The sequence below is a fragment of the Condylura cristata genome, unplaced genomic scaffold (genome assembly GCF_000260355.1).
Source record: "Condylura cristata isolate star-nosed mole 26May11 unplaced genomic scaffold, ConCri1.0 scaffold00004, whole genome shotgun sequence".
NCBI lineage: Eukaryota > Metazoa > Chordata > Mammalia > Eulipotyphla > Talpidae > Condylura > Condylura cristata.
The window spans coordinates 51,927,755-51,950,878 of record NW_004567105.1 but is presented as its reverse complement, the minus strand read 5'-3'; the positions used below and the strand labels follow the sequence as shown (position 1 = coordinate 51,950,878).

General features: G+C 39.5%; 1 protein-coding gene across 9 annotated transcripts in view; it reads right to left on the bottom strand.

Annotated features, from left to right (window-relative positions):
- CADPS (Ca++-dependent secretion activator) overlaps positions 1 to 23,124 on the bottom strand; it is a 428,545-nt gene that overhangs the window by 48,837 nt on the left and 356,584 nt on the right. For all 9 annotated transcript variants that reach the window (XM_012735284.1, XM_012735280.1, XM_012735279.1 and 6 more), the window contains 2 exons: positions 17,252 to 17,326; positions 16,285 to 16,368 (listed from right to left, as the gene is read on the bottom strand). In XM_012735284.1, the coding sequence (XP_012590738.1) occupies positions 16,285 to 16,368; positions 17,252 to 17,326 (159 nt within the window). The remainder of the gene's footprint in view (positions 1 to 16,284; positions 16,369 to 17,251; positions 17,327 to 23,124) is intronic.

The window sequence follows — 23,124 nt, the reverse complement described above, 5'->3', positions numbered from 1 at the left end:
AAGTGAAATTAGGTAGTATCCATTCAAAAGTAACTGGTGTTTGCCAACTTTGAGAAGAGCTTATAAGGTCTCTTGCTCAACTATACTATGAGCAATACAATGCAGGGGGAAGAGCTCAGGATAGGGGTTAGATACATGGGTGGCCTTTGGCCCTGTCAACCACTAGCTGTGGACCAGATAACTAATCTCTCTAAATTTCAGATTCTTCCTCGGAAAGAGGTTCCTTCCTTACAAGTAGGTTGTATGGATTACTGATTTTAAAAAGACAGATTTCTTAAGTGTTTAACATAGGCAGGGCGCTATTCTCAGTATCTGACCTGATTAATACATTTAGTTCATGCAACAAGTTAAATGAGTTACTGTATACCAAAACCACTGTGCAGAGCCTAGCTCACTGCATAAGCTCAAAAAGTAGAGGCTATCAATTTTACTCTTCCTTTTACCTCCAAAGGGCCTGATTTGATTGGTCAGGTTCCAGGGTATTTGTTGGGCTATTTTCGCTAGTGGATAGGGCTTAAAACTGAAATACTTGTACACTTAGGTGAGATATTTCTGTTTCACAGTTAGTATATTTCAGGTGAGGGTGTGTAACATTTTGTGATAAGAGATCTGACCATCTTACTTTTGCTAGTCACATGCCAGTTGTGGCCACCACCCTTTCTCCTATCTATTTCTCCATGGTCCCTCAGGCCTCACCTCTTAGAACCAACATGGCTCTGGAGAGTTCTCAGCATTGGAATGTGGACCCCAGCCCAGCTCACAACACGATAGCTCATTTCCAAAGATGCTTGGCAGTAATTATTTTGCTCCCTGACTGGGCGCCCTCATTGAGAAGGAGAGTCTATTCCTCCATCTCCCTTGAATCTGGGCTGGTCTATGACTGATTTTATCAGCAGAATATGATAGAGGTGATGCCATGCCAGTTCTAAGCCTAGCTTTGAGGCGGGCTGGCAGATGCCACTTTCTCACTCTTGTAAGCCAGCTGTCACTTAAGTGTCATTACCCTGAGACTACCATGCTGCAAGAACCCCAAGTCATGTGGAGATGTCAGCAGGATGAGATCACATATGGGGAGAAAGAAGCCACATGGAGACACAGCAAATTATCAGCTATCCAGGCCCAGCCTAGCTCAGCCACCTGCTGAATGCAGCTAAGTGAGTGACCCATGTGAGAGCCACATGGTACCAAAGAGTCTCGTAGTCAAACTTGTCCCAAATTCCTGACCCATAAAATTGTGAGCAAAAAAAAAAAAAAAAAAAGTTTTAAGTCTCTAATTTTGCTATCTTTAAAAGCAGCAATGGAAACCAAGACATCCAATAAGGTGTCATCACCCCCCACCCCGTCATAGGTAGAATGTTGAGTCTCAGAGAGGATAAACAATGCTTAAGAGGTGAACCAGTAAGTGGAATTGCTGGAGTATGAGCTCAGGTCTGGTTATAAAGTACAGAGTCCTATAACTATATGAATTTGAGGACATTTTGAAAATGTGCCTTTTTAAAAAACATTTATTTATTTATGCATACAGAACTGGGGTACAGGCCTTATATGCAGGGGCAGTGGGAGGATTCACTAGACACAGAGTGGGGAGCAGAACAGGTGGACTGATGAAGTACACTGCCAAGGGGAGCAGCGGGTGGGTCAAGAGAGGACTGCTGCGCTATGTGGATCACCTCTGGGGCAGACTGGGGATCAAACTAGCACTGAAGTTGCTGCAGCTGGCTTGCAGTGCTGTGTCCTAACCCTTTCACCACTAAGGAGGCCCCTAAAGTAACTTCTTCCCTAATGACCAGCTGTAATCTGGGAGGAGGGAAGCCTAGTATGTCGGAGGTACAGAGTTTTGGGTTAGACAGATCTTGGTTTGCGTTATGCTCCACGTGACCTTGGGAAAAATTATTTAACCTTCCAATTTATATAATTTCATATGTAAAATGAGGATAGCTACAATATCAGAGGGTTCCTGTGAGACTTCACGGCCTGTCGTGAAAGGTGCTCAATACTACACTGCACCATGGTGAGAGTTCAATAAACATTAGTTAATATTACATTACTAGTGTCCATTTAACCTGTGATTAGCTAGAAGCTGATTGTACCATGTGTGTTCCTAGACTAAAACATAGGGTGCAAACTGTGGCCTGTAGCCAAATATAGCTTGCTCCCTATTTTTGTATGGTCCACCAACTAAGAGTGGTTTTAAAATGCTGAAAGAACAGTATGTCCCAATATGCAAACATTATGGGGAAACTGACATTCCATAGTTTATTAATAAAGATTTATTGGAACAGTCATTTATTTAGTTTATTTATTACATAAATCATACCTATTTATTTATATCTTGCATAATGAGGCTTTTATGCTGCAAAAGCAGAAGTAACTGCTTTTGGAAAATAAATATTTACTATCTGATCCTTTCTGGAGGTCTTCTTACCTTTAGGCTAGAACATGATGAATTAAGTGAGGGACTGTGGGGTGGGGTGAGTAACAAAAATCACTACTATAAATCTCAATCCATTAAATAAATGGTCAGTTGACCTTGGCTGTCTGCCTATCATGTTGGCTTTGTGTCCTTATTTATCCTTAAGAGTGGGCTGGGATAATTGTTTCTTGAATTAAAAATGTCTGTGATTCTCACATGGTGAATGAGGCAGGTTCTAAATAAAATGTGGGATCAGAAACACCTTCCACACCTTGAAAAGATTATAAATACTCTCATAGTAAAATGAAAGACTATTGGGCCCTCCCTGGTGGCGCAGCGGGTTAAAGCACAGCACTGAGAATCTGAAGCCACTTCCGCATGAGTTCGATTCCCGCCTGCCGCCTGCCCCGGAGGAGACCACATGGCGAGCCAGACCTCTCCTGACCCGCCCACTGCTCCCCTCAGCAGTGTACTTCATCAATCTGCCTGTTCTGCTCCCCACTCTGTCTCTGGTGAAGCCTCTCACCGTCCCTGAGCCTCTGGCCTGTACCCCAGTTCTGTATGAATAAATAAATAAATCTTTAAAAAAAAAATGAAAGACTATTAATATTTTGGTGTTAATAAGAGCTCTAGAAATGAGGCTGGAGGAAAAATTGTAGTAACAAGCAAAGGGAAAAAAAAACATATAGAGAAATAAAGACTATTCTCAAAGGTATGAGAATTACCCAATGGGTAATCTTTGCAAAGAGAACAAAAGATTACAGCTTTTGGTTAGGGTTTACCCTGTGCCAGATACTGTTTTCAGGGTGTCTCATGAACGAATTCACCTAATATTCCAAGCTCCCTCTAGAGTGTACCTCTTTGAGATGTTGGAAGGATTAATGAGGATGACACAAGTAAAGGGGTTAAATAATGGGACACTTCAAGGCCTTGATATATGGTAACTGTTGTTCTACTCTTGTTAGAATTCCTATAGAAAAGGAACAGCATTCTGGGCCTGGCAAGGGAGTACTTCTGTTTACTTGCTCCTACATTTCCTCCCTAGCCTCCCATTTTCATATTCTCCTTTTATGGTTAAGATGGAATGGGCAGGATTTATTTACCAAGCCCCTGTGCTCAGGTAAATAATATGGGAGAAGCTATGACTATGTCATTGACTAGCAGATTGGAAATATCTGAAAAGGTACCTGGGAACTTCCAAGACGGATCAGAGGCAGCATGAGGAAGTGGTTTAGAGACCAATCTTGAGCTGGATAACATGGGAACAGACCAAATTCTAGCTCTGCACTTACTACAGACTAGTGTTTCTACATCTCATTTTCCTCATCACTAAATGGGGATTACAGTACATTTCATAGAATTGTTGGGTTACCAGATGAGTTTCTATCCCAGCTCCCAGAGTATAATAACAAATCTATGTCTGCTGTGTCTTTCTATGTCTATTACTATCATTTCTGCTGGAAAATCAGAAAGGCTGTTCTAGGAAATCATATTTACATATTAAGCTTGGTCTGCCCTGCACTAACCAGCACCTATATGTGGTTTAAACAACTTAAACAAAATGCAAAAAAGTCGACAATTCTATTAGTCACATTTCAAGTACTCATGAGCCACACATGATTAGAAACTATTTACTCTTCTTGGGCAGTTTAGCTGCAGAAAGTTTCCATCACTGAAAAACATTATTAGAATGTTAGAACTATTAGAATGTTGTTCTAGACCCAAGAGACATCCATAAAATAGGTTATTACATTTTTATGTGGTAAAAATGAAGAAATGTGCCATTCCTAGCCCATATTAGGACAGGAGACCAAATGGAAGAAAAAGTAGTGGTGACACAGCCTCATCCTGTGGATGCATGAGAACAGAAGGTGGATGGGCATTACTGACTGTCACAAAGGTACCAAGAGGAACAGCAGTACTGATATGACTGGAAACTGGAGAAATGGAAAGTGGTAAAATGAGCTAAAACTCTATCAGAGTCAATTCTGAGAATAATAAACCAAGACACAGCAACATAAAGTACTTAAAGGGTTAAGGAAATCCAAAGGTACAACTTCCCATTTAAATAAATAAATCTTGGGGATGCCATGTACAGCATGGTGACTATACTGTACTGTATTTGAAAATCGCTAAGATGGTAAATCCTAAAATTCTCATTATCACAAGATAAAAAATTTTGGAACTATATTTGGGGATAGATGTTCACTAGATTTACTGTAGTGATCGTGTTATAGTATACAAAAAAATTGAGCCACTAAATGTACACCTGAAACTATTAAAATGTCACATGTTAATTATACCTCGATTTAATAAAAGAATAATATCCTGAACATCTTTTTAAAAAATAAATTGGGGCCCTTCCTGGTGGCGCTGCGGGTTAAAGCACAGCACTAAGAAGCTAACACCACTTCCACATGAGTTCTATACCGGCCTGCCCGGGAGGTGACCACATGGCAGGGCAGACCTCTCCTGACCTGCCCGCTGCTCCCCTCAGCAGTGTACTTTGTTGATCTGCCTGTTCTGCTCCCTACTCTGTCTCTGGTGAAACCTCTCACCCTCCGCATCTCTGGCCTGTACCTCAGTTCTGTATGAATAAATAAAATCTTAAAATAAATAAATAAATTGTACTTAGAGCCATAAAGGTAAAAATAAAATTTTCCTTTGTGGAGTAAGGGACTAAGGAAGCAGTTTTTTTTTTTTTTTAAATTATGGGTATTTTTGTACTACTTTGTTTTCTAACCATATTTGTATATTTCTTTCGAAGAAGATATGGAAAAAGGATGCAAGAAGAGTTAGAATTGTCAACATTATAGTGAAGAAAGGCATTTTGCTGAAGCAATGTATTTTTTCCAGGTAACTTCTTCGAGGTTTTTAGGTGACTGAAATCGGGATTTTGAGATATGTCCTCCACAAAGGCGAAACCAAGTCAATCCCCACACCCCCTGCAATACATAATCTGGATGCTCTAAGTGCATCTTGGGAAGATGAATAAATTGTAAGTGCCAACTGAGGGACTGACTGCTTGGGGGAGACAGAATGTGCCAGTGGGTGGATGTACTGGGACTGTGTGTGCGGGTGAGCAGTTGAGCAAACCTCAGTGGCTCCTGCTTGGGGCCAAGTGACAATTACAGTGAAAACCCTTTCCAACACGTTCTGAGGACTGGAGAAAAATACAACCCTTGGAGGATATGTGCAATTAGAGAGTTTGATGGATTCCCAGAGATCTTTCACTAGCAGGGCTGAAATGTCTTTATTGCCTCCCAGAGATCAGTGGCATTTTCAGACACTGTGGCATGGTGCCTTGGAAGCTCTGTGGAAGCATATCTACTTTGAAGTCTTTATGCCTTTCTCCCTTCTTTAGGAGGCCAGAGTACATGACTGCTATTTTTATGGATGTGGGAGTGGGTGACATCCTAATTTTTTTTTATGGGTAGCTCGCTAGCCACTGCTCAGAAAATGAGGTCCGGTTTTCAAATTCAATTCACATTTGAAAGAGGAAAGTAAATACTGAAATTGAAAATATGGTCTCCCTAAGTTGTCTGTCAATGGAAACAGTATTAACTTTTTTTTTTTTTTAATGGAGAGAGAACACTGGATTCCAAGCCTGCCCTCTCATTCTTGCTCTCTCATCTACTGACTACCTAACTTTAACAAAAATAATGCTTAGTATTCTTATGGACAGCATAGAAATATATAAAGAAATGTATATATTTACCATCATTATTGATACTAATTTATGCAGTTTTTATAAGGATTTGTCTCCTCATTTTGCAAATGATGGACTATTAGCTCAGTCCTGTTAAATTGCTTTCCCCAAGGAACACCACTAAAAAGCAGTAGAGTTAGGGTTTAAATCCAGTGGGTCTCACTTCAAAGATCCATTACTGAATTACTACACTGTCCTCTGTGTTGCCCTAGTTTTTCATAAGCTAACTAACAATGCTTCAAGGTAAAATCCAGATGATGACTGTGGAAGTACTTTGAAAAGCAAAAAGTGTTTTACCACAAATGAGACCTCATATGTAAATATCTATGTAACCACCACAAACATTCTAAATGCCTTTAAGGACTACTGTAGACACTTCAGAGGGGCTGGGGGAAGGTGGGAGAGAGCCCAGACTGTCCTGGAAAATGTCCACAGGCAAAACATAAAAATCCAGAGTTGCAGTTCTGCTGGCTGATTGTACAGCTTCTGTGCATGTTCATAAATATTGATTATGAGTAAACTATTATCATAGTAATGAGGGTAATAATGCCTCCTACAGCCCATCCTACATACTACTCAAAGTATGTACCTTTCATTAAACAAAGAGCTTCTGGCACTGCTGGCGAGTTGGGAAAGAGGCAGGGAAATGATCTCTATTAAGCAAAAGCATTCTGTTCCATGCACCGATTAGGAGCAGCAGCCTCATTAACGATGAGAATTGTACAAGTCTCCTGTTGCTCAGGGTACTGTGCTCTGAGACTGGGTCCAGGAAGTGTATGTTCTCATCTTTCTTCCCCCCTCCTGGGGCTTCAGAACAGATGCCCGATTGAAGTAGACCTGTTTTTCCTTCCAGTTTTCTTCATTTCTGTCCCAACCCTTCATTCCCAGAGAGGATTTTTGCAAGGCTCAAAAGCTCCTTCAAACCTGCCCTTTCATGCTGCTAAGATTTAACAATGGTTGCATACTTATTATTTGCCTGTTAAGATGCTAAACAATTTATAAGTAATTAACTTTCATAATGGTGGGTATGATGATTATCTTCGTTTACATATGAGGAAACTGAGGCCTAGAGAGACTTAACAACTTCCTAACAGACCCACAACTGGCAGCCAGCTGGAGCTGGTATTTGATATTGGTTTGTTAGACACAAGTACTGCCTTTCCATTGTCTATTTAAGTGCACATTGTCTCATTTAAGAGGAAACTTAGAAGTGCACATTCCAAACTATTAGTTTTGTTCAAGTAATATTTTTCCCTCTGGTCTCTGTCACTGCAAAATGGGGTGACTGGAATGCATCACAACTTCTCAAACTTCCTGAGTCAATACCACCTTCTTCATTTTGGCTATTGCCCATACACCATCTGTACTATATTTACTTATTTACTTAGTGTTCCTCTTTAAGTTGGCTCACTTCTAAAATACTTAATTATAAAAGGACACTTTATATCACTACCGTAAATGGAAAATCAGTATCACTCCCAGTAAAAGAAGGTAGGAGAAAAATATATAACATAAACAAAATTAGTAAATTCTAGGTGGACATGGCTGCCTGCTGTAAGGGTGCCCAGTCTGAGGCCTGTTAGTTCTTACATTTCCTTTCTTTGCTATACAAGAACACTTGAAATTTTAGAGAAGTGTAAGAGACAGGTAAGCTCTCAGTGGAAACTTTCTCCATGATATAAAGGCAAGAATGGAAATAAAACTGGAATAGGAATAACTTCTCATGGTGAGACTGGTGTTTAATCTGAATTTCTGTAGGACACATCGGGTACTATATGGTACTTATCCTATGCTTTGAAAATTCTTGGGATTTACTAGTGGAAAGACCTGAAGAAGTAGCAGAAGAAACACTGGAAGCAAAAAAGGATGAAGAATGAGAAGAAGGAGGAAAGGAAGGATAAGAAAGGACGGTGAAAAGAGGAGGGAGGAAGGAGGAAAGAAGGAATATGAGGAGAATAAGGAGCCTTGTTTGGTAGTATCTGTTGATATCTGTGGTCCAAATATTTCAACCATGGTTGATTTCAAGCTTCCAACATGATGACACTGATGACTGAGGTAGAAAGAGATATAGAGAATTCACTGTCATTAGCTGGCAGAAACCAAGCAGACTTTAGGACTTCATAAGAAATGCTACACCAGAAAGTCTCAGAAGTTCCTTCTGTGGTTTGTATTATAGATAGTAATTTCTAGGTAACAGAGATAAAACCTTTAAAAAAGTCTATTTCTATAACACCCAGATCAATAATTTTCATTTATCAGTTATTAAAATATGGTGGTTGATAAAGTAACTCACTGTAATACTCAGTATGTAGGGACAAAACCACAGTCGTAACCACGATTAAAAACAGTATCTAAGAAATACTGCAAACTAACCCCATCTTAGGTATACAACATGTTCTAATTTCATTCTAACAATACCACATATCAATCTTGCTATTACTCCCATTTTACAGACCAGTAAATGTTACTATTCCCATTTTACTTCCAGAGGTTAGTTAATCTGTTGAAGATTACACTCTGGTAAGGAGTAGAACTGAACAAATAAGCAACCCCTATGTATATTCAAACAAACCTGCCACAACCCAAATGTGCTTGGGAAATGAGATATTCCATCTGTTAAGCAAATATTTTGATTAATAAGGAGGTAGTCTAGAGACTATGTATGTATGAAAAATTCTTACAAAATGAAACATCAAATGCCAAAAATAATACACTAAAGATAACAGAAGAGATCTTTCACAAATCAAATTTTTTAGTATAAGAGTATATTAAAATAGAAGTTATAGAAGAGTTTTTTTTTGTTTTGTTTTGTTTTATCTTGTGAGGATAATAGATTGAAAAATGACTGTTGATGCCATGGGCTGAACAGGTAAGATAATGGTTGGTTAGAAGCACAAGAGTCATTAAGCTTTCTTACTTGAGTAACTTGAAGATGAGACTAAGAATGACAATTCTGGAGCACCACAAAATGCCAGGGGGCATGCAAAGCCATGCCTACTTTATCTCTCACTACACCTTGGCTTTCTGAAGTTGACACTGCCATTCCCACTCTGTCGATGAAGAAACAGAGGCTCAGAAATGCATGGTCTGCCTGTATTTTTGTTAGCCTGACCTTTAAATCCATCTCTCCCTCGAACTTTCTTGTGAAAGTTTTCTACTACATGTGGCTCAGGGGTTAAGTCAGAATCTCTTATTTTTCACTTTAGAATAATTATTTCCTGTCTGAAGTCACATACATGTTCATTAAAATTTTTTTTGTAGCTGACATTTCTGTGACCTGGTTGCTCAGCACCTCACAATGTGAAGAAAACACTGTGTCTGTTTTCTAACAAAGCATATCTATCTAACAAAGCATATTAAGAGAAATGGTTAATTTTGGATGATTTTTTTTTTCCTGAAAACCTTCTGAAAGGTGGCTTGGACAGCAGGTATGTTAATTGTAAACTAAGTTTTTTCAAGGCATGACCTGGAAATGAGGATGATGTCCTACTAGGTAATAAAATTATCTGTCATAGACCCCAAAGTGGATGTCAAGTTCTGAAACACTGCAGAGAGGCTGATGAAAGAAGCTAGTGGAAGACCTGGCAGATGAGTGCTTTATACTTCTTGAATGTTTAAGGGCACCGTATTTGTGTTGACCCATGTGAACAAAACACATTAGAGGAAATAAGCCTTTCCTTTCAAAGGAGGCTGAAAACATCAAAATCAGAAGACCATGAATTCAATGGGGACTTTTAGCAGATGGTGTTCTAACTTCTCCAGCTGAATTAATTTTGATAACGTCCCTTAAATTCCAAACCATGGACAAGTTCCTTCCTGATCAGATTCCTGACCAGTTCTTTAACTCCATCCCTGTCTTTGCCACTTCAGCTCCTAACTCTGGCCTCTCTCTGAGTCATAATAAACTTCCAGGTCCCAGAATATATTTGACCTTTTTTTGCCTTCTCCATATCTTTTGCATGTTGGAATACTCTTTGGTCTCTTTTTTAATAAAGGAATTTTTACTCATCTGTTAGATCTTAGATCAAATGTCATTTCCTTGATGACCTCCCAGATGAGTTTGGATCTCCTTTGGGCTATGACCCCATTGTATATGCTATTTTCCAGCCTCTGAATAATCACCACACTTGTAAATGATGTGTTGAGAATATACCTCCCTCATGCAAATGTACTAAAAGAGGCATTGTCCCTGTACTCCTGCTAAGCCTCCAGCACATGTATGCACTCAATAAATATGCACTGATCAATGGCGTTACATGAAATTTAAAACACAAAGAAAGTGGGGAATTCTGAATGTTGATTAGTTCTATTGCAAATCTGACTGGTGGTAAATTATTTACACAATATTTTTGCTTATAAAATGTAAAAAAAAATAATTTTTCTCATAGGAAAGTTAGTGGATGGGATCCAGGAGAGTCCTTAATTGACTTCACTTATGAGATTCTGTGATTCTATGGGTGAAAACACCAGGATGATAATAAAGGAGTCAACCAGAGGCAGAGACTTAGTAGCTGTGTGACTCTGGGTAAATTTCTCAACTTCCCTCATTTATAAAATGGGGCACTAATTGAATATATCACAAAGGGTGATTGTAGTGCTCAGATGAGAAGAAGCTTGGACATCACAAAGCCTGGCACAAAGGATGTGCTAGCTTTTTCTATCACAGTGGGAGCTTCTGTCTTAGGCAGGCATCTCCATTCTAAAATGTAGACGTAAACTGACCTGAATCCTATGAATTCAGATCTGATACTTTCATGATATTAGCCTTAGAGGGCGGACCAAGATGTCTATGTCTGTACCACCATCACCAGCCCACACTACTAAAACCTGTTTCTCCCATGCTGGGCATTCCTTGTAGCCAAAGTGAAAATGGAAAAATTTCAGAAGTAACATTAACAAGTGACTATGAACACACCCCACTCTGTAATTTGAACTGCTTCCTAACCCAAATGTTTCATGGTAAGAAATGAATTCCTTTGAGTCAGTTCTGGATTTTGCTCAAGGTAGCAGCCTTGTCCTCTGGCATGACATCAAGAACACAAATAAGTTGATGCTGCAGGTTGATCTACACAAACCCCAGCCCTGGTCGTTGATTCTAGCAGGAGGAAGAATGTCTGCTTTGTTTTGTTGTTTAGTGTCAAAACAATTATGTTGCAGGCAAAAGGAGGATAAATCCATGTTTATTGCTGCTTTATTTACAATCAGAAACACATGGAATCAACCCAACTGCCCAAAAGTAGATGACTGGATTAAAAAGATGTGGTACATATACACAATGGAATATTACTCAGCAACCAAAAAAAGAAACACATGTCTTTTGCAGCAACAGGGATGGAGCTGGAAGGGATCAGGCTTAGTGAAATAAGCCAGAAAGAAAAGGAAAAATACCAGATGGTTTCACTTATAGCAGAAGTATAAAGGACCAGGGGAGAAAATAATAATAATAATAATAATAAACAACTATGTACCAGAGACATTTTATAGGGGTGGAGTGGTGAATGGGATCAAAAATGGGGCAGGGGGGAAGTGCATTGGACTATGGTGATGGCACACGGGTGATTTGGTGATGGGAACCCACAGGGATTACAACTGAGATGGAAAAAGGCACAAAATGATGTAAAAATAAACTATTATATTACTAAAAAAGGGGGGGTGTAAAATGGTGGATGAAGGTAAATTGAGATCTAGGAGACTGGATATAGAGTAGGGTTTGGGCCTCTGACAGTCCTGAAATCGCTTCACCCTCCCTGTCCTGAGCGCATCCATGTTATGTGGTAACCATCTCAAGTAGATTTGGTTATTGGGGAGATCTTGGTTGAATTCTAGGGTGTTTCAGAAGATCTGATGAAACTCTTTTATCTGCAGGGGGTAGGCTGGGCTCCTTTACATCTTCATCTCTTTTCTGAGAAGTGAAGTGTAGTGGGAGAGAGCACGCTGGTGAAAGGCTTAACTTCCCGGTGCTCAGTTTTATCACTGGCAGCAGAAGGTTGATGCAGAGTACTGATCAGAGTATTTGAGGAGAAAGAATGTGCTTATTGAAAGCACCAGCCCTGTGTGGGGCACTTACCAAGTGCCTAAGGAACAGGAGCTGTAGCTTCTATAGCTACTGAGGCTTCTGAATTCATCAAATCCATCTGTCATATTACAATGAAAGAATTAAAAGCCCAGGTCACACAACTCCTGGTGAGAGCGGGGCTAAGGCTCCATGCTAAGGCTTATCTGGTTTGCTGGGCCTCACTAACTCAGGAATCATCTCAGCTCCCTGAACTCACAGTACGTCACAACGGAACTTCCACCATTGCCCCTCTGAATCTTACTTCAAAAATCCTCTCAATCCTTAAATCCTGTTCATACAACCTCTAAAATACCCTACAAAATGCCTCCTGCTTTCCAGGTCCATGCGTCTTTCAGTGGCTGCTCTTCCAGAAGATTACCCCCTCCTCTTGGTAACATGGCTAGCCCATTTAAGGTTCGACGCACTTCTTTTCTGTATTTTGCCATGCCTCCCCCATGACATCCCAGCTGACGGCTGTTCCTTTTGCCCTTTCCCTCCCCATTAACGATTAGCACAGTAATTCTCCACCTACAATTTTATTTCCTCTTTTTATTGCCTGTCTTCTTTCCTAAATGTAAATGCTGACAAGCATTATCTTCCATGCTTAATGCTGATCCCTGGCACCCAGCACAAAACACAACACAGAGGTGTTCTGAAAACACTTGTTAGGTGAATGTCTGAGTAAACAGATTCCGGAGGGAAATATATTTAAACACCTGGGTAGGAACAGAGGAAGGATTTTTACTTGCTGGGAGAGGGATTGGCCACCTGTTTGTCCGCCTTCCTGGCCTCTTAAAAGAACAGCACCGGCTACCCACAAGACAGGGACCCTTCCAAGCAGGCAACCCACACAAAAGCACATCTTGCAGTCAGGGAAAATGGGCGGATGGTTGCTAATTGCGACTTCCAACTGGGCTGATCTTTCAAAAGTTCGAAAGGCGCCTGCCTCCATAAATCCCCGGCTGCTAAGGCTGCTGAGGCTGCTGAGGGAAGAGAGGAGGGGTGTGCTTGGGCGCCTCCCGGGCTGGCACGAAGAAGCCACATCTCATCGTCCCTCCTCCCCCAACTCCTCTCCAAGAGAGGAAGCAATGCAGATGGAGACGAGAGATAAATATCCCTGCCTGCTCCGTGCCACTGCAGACGTTTCCCAAAATGTCTGGCTTGGACCATGAAATCAAGCCCACCCAGGAAAGGAGGCGCTCAGCGGGAAAAAGAGGGGGAAAGGGTGGCATATTTGTCGATACTTGTCAGCTTTCTGGGGGGCAGAGCACATGGCTCATACTTGGCAGCCCTGCTGAGGTGGGACGTAAGTGCACAGTAATACTTGAAGAATTGAATCACAAATAGGAGCAGAGTTAAGGAAATCAATCCAGGGTTCTGCACTGTCTCTAAGTCCTTGTCCAGGGACTCACAACTGATTCCCTCACCAGTGATTTAAAGGTTCTTTCCACAATACCTGTGGCCTCTGCTCATGCTAGGGTAATGAAGGCGACTGGCTGTAGAAAGTCTTCAAAGGTCCTTTGCAATTTGGGCAGGAGATCAGAATCCATGCGTGGAGATATTCCTGCCACCTCTAAGCACAGCTCACGCTCTCCAATACTGGAATACCAGCAGGAGATGAGAACACAGGCTGCAAATGAGAAGTGGGTGCTTTTGGCCTCAGGGTGGCCAAGTGTGTGGGGGAAGTGTCACTGAGGAAGGGAAGTTACAGGCCCAGCAACAGGCACCAAAGTGTTCTGCAGTTACAGTGACTTCACCAGGCATGCTGTGCGGCTGCAAAATGTCTTAGAAAAGGGAGATGAGGGGATGAGAATTTCAGCTTGAAAACTCCTGCAGAGGATATGCTAGGTCTGCTTCGTTTCTAACCCTCCCGTGAGAATTTCTCTGCTACCATGTTCTTGATATTGCTGTCAAGTCACTAGTTCTCTTGGTAAGTAAGTAATTAAGGTGGGGCCCTTGGTGGATTGAATTCCATTCAATGAAGAGCAGAGGGGCTTTCCTGGTTTTCACTGGTTCACGTCCAGTGCAGTAAAAACAGTTGCTCAAAATGAGGACTCAAAGCAAGTGATAGCTTCAGAAGGTGTAAGGGGAATGTTTTACAGAAATGTTGCATTAAATTCTGCCACTTTTCAACATTTCCATCGCTTAGCTGAGGAATGGATTATCTAATATTTCTTACTCATGTGCTCTGAATCTTTCTTGATGAATCTTCCCTGCTCATGCACCCATCTGCCTTCTTGAGCCAGAAAATTGCCAGCTGAATCCTACTCTCTCCAGGAAGCCACGGAGTGGTGGGGGGGAAACTGGCAGAAGACCTGAGTTCCTATCCCCACACTGCCCATTGCTGTGTGGCTTTAGAAAAATTACTCCTCCTCTCTGGGCCTTGGTTTCTTTGTCAAAGGAGTGGGTTGAATATGTTTCCTTTAAGCTGTGACACATTATGGGTAGTTCTACAGAGTGAAATCAGAGAATTCCTATTGTCACCATCCTCTATTCATCCTACCTTTGCCAATAAATTCAAGGGACTGATGCTATCACTGGGCTTGAGTTCAATTCTTATACCTGGGACAGTGAAAACTGCCTATCAAAGCAAGCTGGGTATGCAGATACATGAATGCAAGCTCGAAAGAGTTTAAAATATTTTCTGTCTACAGTACCCTTAATTCCCAGTAGATCTAATGTGTGGATTGGGGAAAAATCAAGTAGTGTATATTTGAGCTTGTGTGCATTATATTTATATAATAACCATACTGTCTTTTATTAATAAATTATGATCAAGGCCTACTATGTGCCAGGCAATTGCCAGCTTAATATATTAAACTCTTCCACTAACATTCTCACAATAGCTTATAACAGACCATATGTCCCCAGTTCCCATACAACACTGGCAACCGATACACACACAGACAAAAACACACATAAACACACCCAAAATCAAACTACATACCGGCACTCTTCTCCCAAACCAAAACCCAAAGTAGACCTAAACCAAAGTTCAGAGAGGATGATTCAAGATCACAATTGGCTAATGCCAGTAATGGAATTTGAACCTGATTCTGTTGGATTCCAAAGAAGACGATGTGTTACCCCCCAATCTGTGCCAGCCTTGTCTTGACATTCAGCATCCGATGATGATGGTATTTTGCAGTGAGTCCTAGACTGCCTGCCTCATCAGAACAAAACAGCTGGTCTCAAAGCCAGCAAGAACCCTGCTGTCAAAAGTGGCAAGAAAGAGCACAGCTATCGCATCCACCTAGTGTCAGGAAGGGAGGAGAACCCAGTCCCGAAACAGCCCATTCAGAGTGACCTGTCCATTGCTCATTTACCTACAGAGAATTCAGTCACCATTTCTGTGCTCATGTCCAATTCTGGTCACTGCATTAGAGCCTCTCAGATTTTGTACTGACTCAATGACCTGCTCTAGATGCTGCAAACTAATTGTACCCAAGCCCAGGACAAGCACTGAATGCATGTCCAGGAAAGGGCTACAGGAAGCAGGCACACATATTTGGTCTGTGGAGACCACCTTGACTCAGCCCCAGCAGATCATGGCTATGCACACATGCACAACCCAGTGCAGTGATGTTATAAAGTAAGTCCCAGAATATGGGCTTCTCTGTGATGGCTTCTGATTTTTAAATGCCGGCAATTGATTCAGTTAAGACAGTATACCTGAAAGTGAGGAACAAATAAAACCTATTTGAAAGCGATACCTGACCTGAAAATCTCTATTTGCAACCTCTAAAATTAATTTCCTTCACTTATAGATGAGGAAACAGTGGTCTAGAAACATGAAATGATTTGCTTGCAATAGCTAAAGGGTGGACTTCTGGATCAGGAACTCTGAATACAAATATTAGAGGTATGTGGGTGTTTGCATATTTAATAGATATACAACATACATGTATGAATGTTGATAAATGAAATAGAAATTACCTTGGATTACCTGCTATTATGAAATGCCCTATTTATCTCCTGGTGTTATTATTATATATTGGTAGTCCACTGCAATTAACACACATACATGAACCCAAAATGAATTAGCACGACAGCACTCCACCCCCATACCAAAACCAAAATCAGGAGAGATAGGAACTCTTCACTTACCGTAAATGACAAAAAAGAAGAAAACAAAGTTCCTTCGTCATATCTGGATAATTTTGCCAGTACGCCTTCCAAGATAGTAACAAACTAGTAATGCAGAAAAAAAGGAAAGGAGTTATTATTTCAAACTGTGATTGTTCATTATAAAAAGTAATGTTTCTCAACCACACAGCACAGAGTGCTCGGCTAATTCTTATGCTTCATTATTTGATTCCCGTTTTGGGGAAAGCAATAGACTGCCTTTATACAGAAATATTTGACTTATCCGGCTTTCTCTTCAATATTATGTGATTGCAAATATAGAGTGTTACAGAAGTGCAAAGTGACAAAATATTATTGAGTTGCATATAGCATGCGATAATATTAAATGCACTTTTCAAAATCCAAAACTGCGCAAAGCAGTTTTATGTTACATATTAGCACTACATTTAATCCAATCTATTTTTATTTGTATTTTATCAGTAATTTTGGGGAAACAGAAGCTTAGTACTGGCAAATATAAATGTCTTCCCATTCAGCATTACTTAGTTAAAATTCTATAATTCATGAGGGTGACTGAAATAGCTTTATCTGACTTTTATGTTTTATTATGACTCTCACTGCATGTGAAACTAGAGGAAAGGGGGATTTTCATGATGGCAGAATTCCTTATTACCGTTTAACTTTCTGTATTTAAAAATCTAACTTTGTCAGTACTGGAAAACAAAACAAACATTTTCCGCATAACCGAGTGCAACGTTTGGGGACAAATTCTTATTAAGTTAACATATGCCACTTCATCGATTCATCTTCGCACGGCTTGCAATCATCAGAAAAATCATTCTGAGCTGAGGCTGGGTGACGTACAATCTTGTTTCCTGAGAAATACAAGTATTCAGCTCAACTTTTTAACGTGTTACATTTTAATGGAAATGTAGACATAACAAAGCCATGTTCACGATGAAACATTTCACCTGAAGCTGAAGGTTACCTTTGCAACCAAGAGTGTTATCATTTCTTTAACAGTTTCTTCAATTAGTTCATCTATTTTTGAATGGTATTGATGCTAAAGAACACAGAAAGACAAATATTAGCATGTTTTGGAGGTGATGGCATTGCATCTGTCAGTAATTTTTAGACAACACAATGTATAAATAAACCTGGCCTGCAGACCTAGTTTATTTCTATAGTTTCAGAAGCAGTTGTAGGATTCTGACTACTGATCTTTGATAAAGAGAGATCTGAAATGCTTTAGAAAAAAACTATAGGCACACAGTTCCTCACTCAAGGCTTCCCTGTGGGCTGTGATGTGAAGACACACCACACATTTACAAGTAGGACACACAGGTGGCTTACTGGCCTAGCAGAGGGCCCGTCTGGGTCTTAACAAAGTAAGATACCGCAATAATGTAGTACAGGGGATAAAATTATTTTTAGGAAACGACTGGGGGATGTGGCTTAGTAGAATTCTTCCAAAAGGAATCAGATCAAGCACTCTGATTTTACAAATTGTTCTTAAGATATTCAGATCCTTTGGTCTGCTTTGGAGTTCTCCTCTTCTATCTCCAGTATTGAATTCATGTCCAGCAAAACGTCTCTTTCGGAACCCCGAGGGGAGCGCTCAGACCCATGCTTAGAGCCTCTGCTGAGACTGCTGCTAAGATTTCCAACTTCTCTAACTGCACTGCACACTACATTTAAATAGTAATGCAAAAACAAACCCCCACACAAACAAAAATCTGCTGCAAATGCCAGGGGAAAAGGAAAAGCGATTTCAACAGAAAATATTGTCTGCCAGCTCCTTGACATTTATTAGATCATGTTAGTATCCATTTGAATTATTTCATAGTTCCTTAATAAAAAATAACAATGTAAAACAATGCTATTCGAAAAGGAAAATGCACTTACCCACTCTTTAGCAAACTTTCAGAGGATGATTAATTAGAATAGAAAAAAAAAAAAGGAACAGTGCAAATAAAAATCAGGACAAAAGGACACATGAGAAAATAAAAATCAAGTATGTCATCCAAAAAGAGCTATGCAAACATACAGACATAATAAGCAATGGAAATGTGGTCAGATATTCTGATAACTGGCAGTCAGAATTACAAAGAAGCAGACAGATGTAAGTTAGGTTAGTTCATTTAATGTTGTAGGGGATTTTTTTTTTTTTTTAATTGCAAGACTTGGGTAAAGTCCCAGTGTAAAGTACCAGGTAAACCATGTTGAAAATGTAGTTCAGCTTTTCTGTAAAAGGTCAGATAAGAGTGCCATGACCCTGGACCAAAAGAAGAAGCTAGGACAAATTACTGGTTTTGGAAAGGGAGTAAGACCATCCTGTATAAAGATGTCTAGTAGGTTTATGATATTTGAAAGCCAGTTCCTGGTAATTCTGCTCTCAGACTCACATCTATTTTGAAGATGAGATAAGGGTATAAATGTGGAAATGTTTTATCTACTATGATTGCAATTCAAATATTATCATACGTTCTACATCATAAAGTAGAAGATACTTAAGGAAAGGAGAGGGCATCTTGTTATTCAGTCATCTTATTTTAGTTGATAAAAAGAAAAACAAAGTAAGTGGCCCATGTTATATGGTCCTGATGAATCAGGACGTACATTGGCTACTGGTAAGAGCATAGACCAGAAGCTAAATGCAACAACTCTCTGCAGAATTCTGTGTTAGAAAAATAAAGAAAGATGTCAGAGCAAAGGAATTCAGGAAAACTGATGGGGTTCCAAATTCATTTTTAGGTCTTGAGATAAGATCCAGATTCACATGCTCACTTTCCCTCCTCATGTGATTGCCTTGTTCTGCTAGATGTTCTTTGGATTGCTATAAATAATTCACATTTATTAAATTTATTACAAGACTAAACTAACTTAGAAAAGCTAGTTGTATTAAATGAGGGGCTTCCTCTCAAGCAAAGAACATCAGTAAGAACAGAAACTATTTCTGTTCTCAATGGCAAATAGAGCCAAGAGCAGTTATTCCTCACTCACAAAGGAAATTTAGGCTTTTGGTCTGAGAAGTTCACTATGCCATTCTTTCTCAAAAGACCAACTTTCTCTTCTAAAATGGAGACCCTCAAGCCTGGTCATCCTGTAAGGAATCAAAACTAAGGCTATGAAGACTTGGTCTACAGGACCTCTCCACCTTCCATGTTTTCCTGCCAGACTCAGCCCTGACTTCTCTCTGGCACTCCCATTATCTTTCCCTTTCACTCTACACAAATATTATGACCTCTACTCTTCTCCACATTTCTTGCTCCCCCTTCACTTCCGCAAGTGTTTGGATATTATTATTTTTGTCTCTTCTAGAAGAAAGGAACACATTAAACTCCACAGGTCTATTTCCTCCTCTTCTCAATCAGGCTAGAATTACCCCTGTTGTGAATATGGAAATAATATTTACCAAACAAAGTAATGTAAACATGGTTCAGAAACTTAGAAGTGCTGTATGGCACCATACATTCATTGCTACAATTATTACTTGACTAGCATGATGATTACAAGTATGTACTCATTTCTAATCTTATCTAGAATATATGCATGGTATGTTATGAAAAATTATAACCTTAATAAAAAATACTTATTTTGAGACAGGTAGCAGGGCAGCACAATATCTACACTATTATTATGAAGTAAAGGGATAAATATCCCTTTACAAAGTAGCCCTCATTCCTAATTCAAGTGGTTATACAATACACAAATCCATTTTATTAGATTCTCCTGACACAATTACATAATTTATATAAGAGTGAGTACTGTCTCTGCACTCTTTGCCCTTTTCTGGGAGATACACTGTTTTATGCAGTGAAAAGCTTCATAAAGGTGTATAAGTACTACTGGGGCATCTATTAATCACCATCCTCCAAATGAGAGTATCTTGTCACAAATCTCTTGCAATGGGAAGAACTACTCAGTTATATCTGTACCGTAATTTGAGTACAAAGGGGGATCTTTGCTATTTTTGTATTTTTGAGTCCCCGTGACTGACTTTTTGGACTCGATGATGATGGCGAAGATAATAACACCACCCCTAAGTTATATTCCGGGGTCCTGGCTCATGATGATTGCAGGGAAATGTCTCATCTACAATGATGCGGTAAATGTGGGAAGGTCACTTTTTGCTTAGGATGAGCTAAGTTGCTGCAAATTCACAACTGCTTTGTGAAAATCATTCCACTTGACTTCCTGTGATGCACATTTTGCCTTGTCATGGAACAGATTGTGTGTATGTTGTCTTTCTGTTAAGACCATCTGACCTTGGAAATGAGATGAAAACACACTAGACCAAGTGAGAAACTATTTAATACACAATTTCCTGCCTATTGGTGCTTCACAAATTTTAATGAAAAAATAAATATTTAAGATAGAAAAGTATGCTTAACAAATGTTTCAACAGCTGCCCTTAGATCTAAAGACTTTTACCCCAATGATGAAATTCAGGAAGTGAAATGAGATTTGGAAAATACTGTGTCACCTGGCCAGCAGTTAGTCTGGAACAGGTTGAGGGAGATGTAAGCCAGGTGGAGACAGGTAATACTAACTTGACCTATAATACCCAGTACTTATACCGAGTATTTATAGTGAAAACATAAAAATACTGAACTTCTATTATCCTTTCAATTTCAAAATGCTTCCAGTCATTCTCGGCCAATTTCATTTTAACAATTCAGTTTTATTTTTGAGATGAATATCCCCATTCTACAAAGTGAGAAAAGTTAATAAGGGACCATTTACATGATGCTTCCCATTAAAGCTTCAAAATCACAGCCACAGAGAAGATCCAACACAGTACATTAAGTCTGGGAGAAATGTCATTTTGTTCAATGTTGCTTTGTTGTAATGTTAATGAGAAAAAAAATTCTGGCCAAAATTGAATAAAAGAACATTATTTGAGGATCTGATTTTATCATGTTGTTAGTTATTCATGTTGTTAAGTGAGGATTTACTATATATTTATAGGCAATGATTCCTGTCATTAATCTCACTATTTTCAGTCAGCATTTGAAGGTCAGAAGGTATCTCACTTCCCACAACCTGGTCACTTAGTTGTCTCTGCTTCAACCATACTGAGAAGGGTCATTAGCATGAATTGGGAAACTGAGTCTTAGGCTAAGAATCATAGACTAGAGTGTTATACTGAATGGGTCCTTTACAAAGATAATTTAGTTTGAGGTTGTATGCACTAGTTCAGGAAAAACAAAATCTTTATCAACTTGTCACTGTTACTAAAAAAACAGCATTGCCTCATTTGAGGAGACTATATGAAGTCTTTCTACTTTACCAAGGAGAATAACAACCAGAAAGAAATGAGCACTGCTGTTTAGTCTCAAAAATGTTCTGTTTGGATGTATCCAAGACAACTCTCTGGTCTTATGTTCAGAAATTAGGATGTTTTATCCCCAAGTTTGATAAGTTACATACGTCTCAAAGGTTGTGCGTTAGAGGTATATCTCTCATTTGATAAATGAAGACAGTCAAGTTATCAGAGTAAGTGACTTGCTTAAGGTTGCAAAGTTTGGTAGTTAAGGTATTCATGAGCTCGGTCAATATTATCAAGTCACTGGACAGCTTATTTTTCTAGAAAAGTAAAATTCCAAACAAACGACACAAAAGTGCTTAGTAGTAAGATGAAGGACAAGTTACATGATGACCAAAGCAACTTATTATTCCTCATCATGCAGCTCCAACTGAGAACTGTAGTTTAGCCTGCAAAGGTCCACACTTCCCCCCTCAAACTGTGTAGTACGGTCTTGTGAAAATACCTATTTTGTGGGAAAGGGTTCTGTAAATTACATCGGCTATTCAGTGGGGATGTGATAAAATCCCTCATCCTACTCCCATGATTGTTTTCAAACACTCAGCTCAAAAAGAACAAAGTGACTTGGCTTGTTAAGGATTGTGCAATCGTCTGCTCTGTAAAAATTGTCACAATTGAGTAAATCTGAAAAGGGATGTAAATGCTGCTGAGAGGAAAAGAGGCAAGACCCTGTGACAATTTGTCTATCTAGGGTGGTCTCATCATTATGAAACTCAGCAAAAATGGGTATCTTCAGGGACTTTGAGGGGAAAAGATAAGTTGGACTTCATGAAACTGAAAGCAACTTTTGTGCTTTAAAGGATAGCACCAAGAAAGCCAAAAAGACAACCCTCTGACCAAGAGAAAATAATTGTAAATCATGTATATGACAATGGTATGTTATCAGTAACATAAGTAACATAAAAAAGCCTTACAGCTAAACAATAAAAGGACACCTCAATTAAAAAAAATAAGAAAGTAATTTAAACAGATACTTGGCAAAAGAGATATGCAATGATCAGTTAGGAAAGGATGACTACCATCATTACAAATCAAACCACAAGAGACCACTTTACACACAATAGGGACCACCTTCCAGTAAGAGGATGGCTATGGGGAGAAGGCTGGATAGAGGCAACAAGTATTGTATAAGTTGTAGAAAAACAGGATTTCCCACACACAGCTTATGGGAATGTGAAATGGTACAGCCACTTTGGAAACATTTTGGCAATTCCTCAAAAAGTTAAACAGACTGACAATTTGATTTGTAGGTATATATCCAAAGGAGTTGAGAACATGAAAACTTGAACACAAATATTCATGGTAGTGTTATTCATAGTAGCTGAAAAAGTGTCACCTCAAATGTCCATCAACTAAAGAACTCACCAACAAAAAAGTGGCATATCCCTATAGCAGAGCATTACTTGGTCACAAAAAGAAGTCCAATGTGCTACAACAGGGAAGAATCTTGAAAACATGTTGCAATGTGAAAGGATCCAATTACAATCACCTATTAAGTGATTCAATAATTTGCCTCAAATCTTTAGAGACAT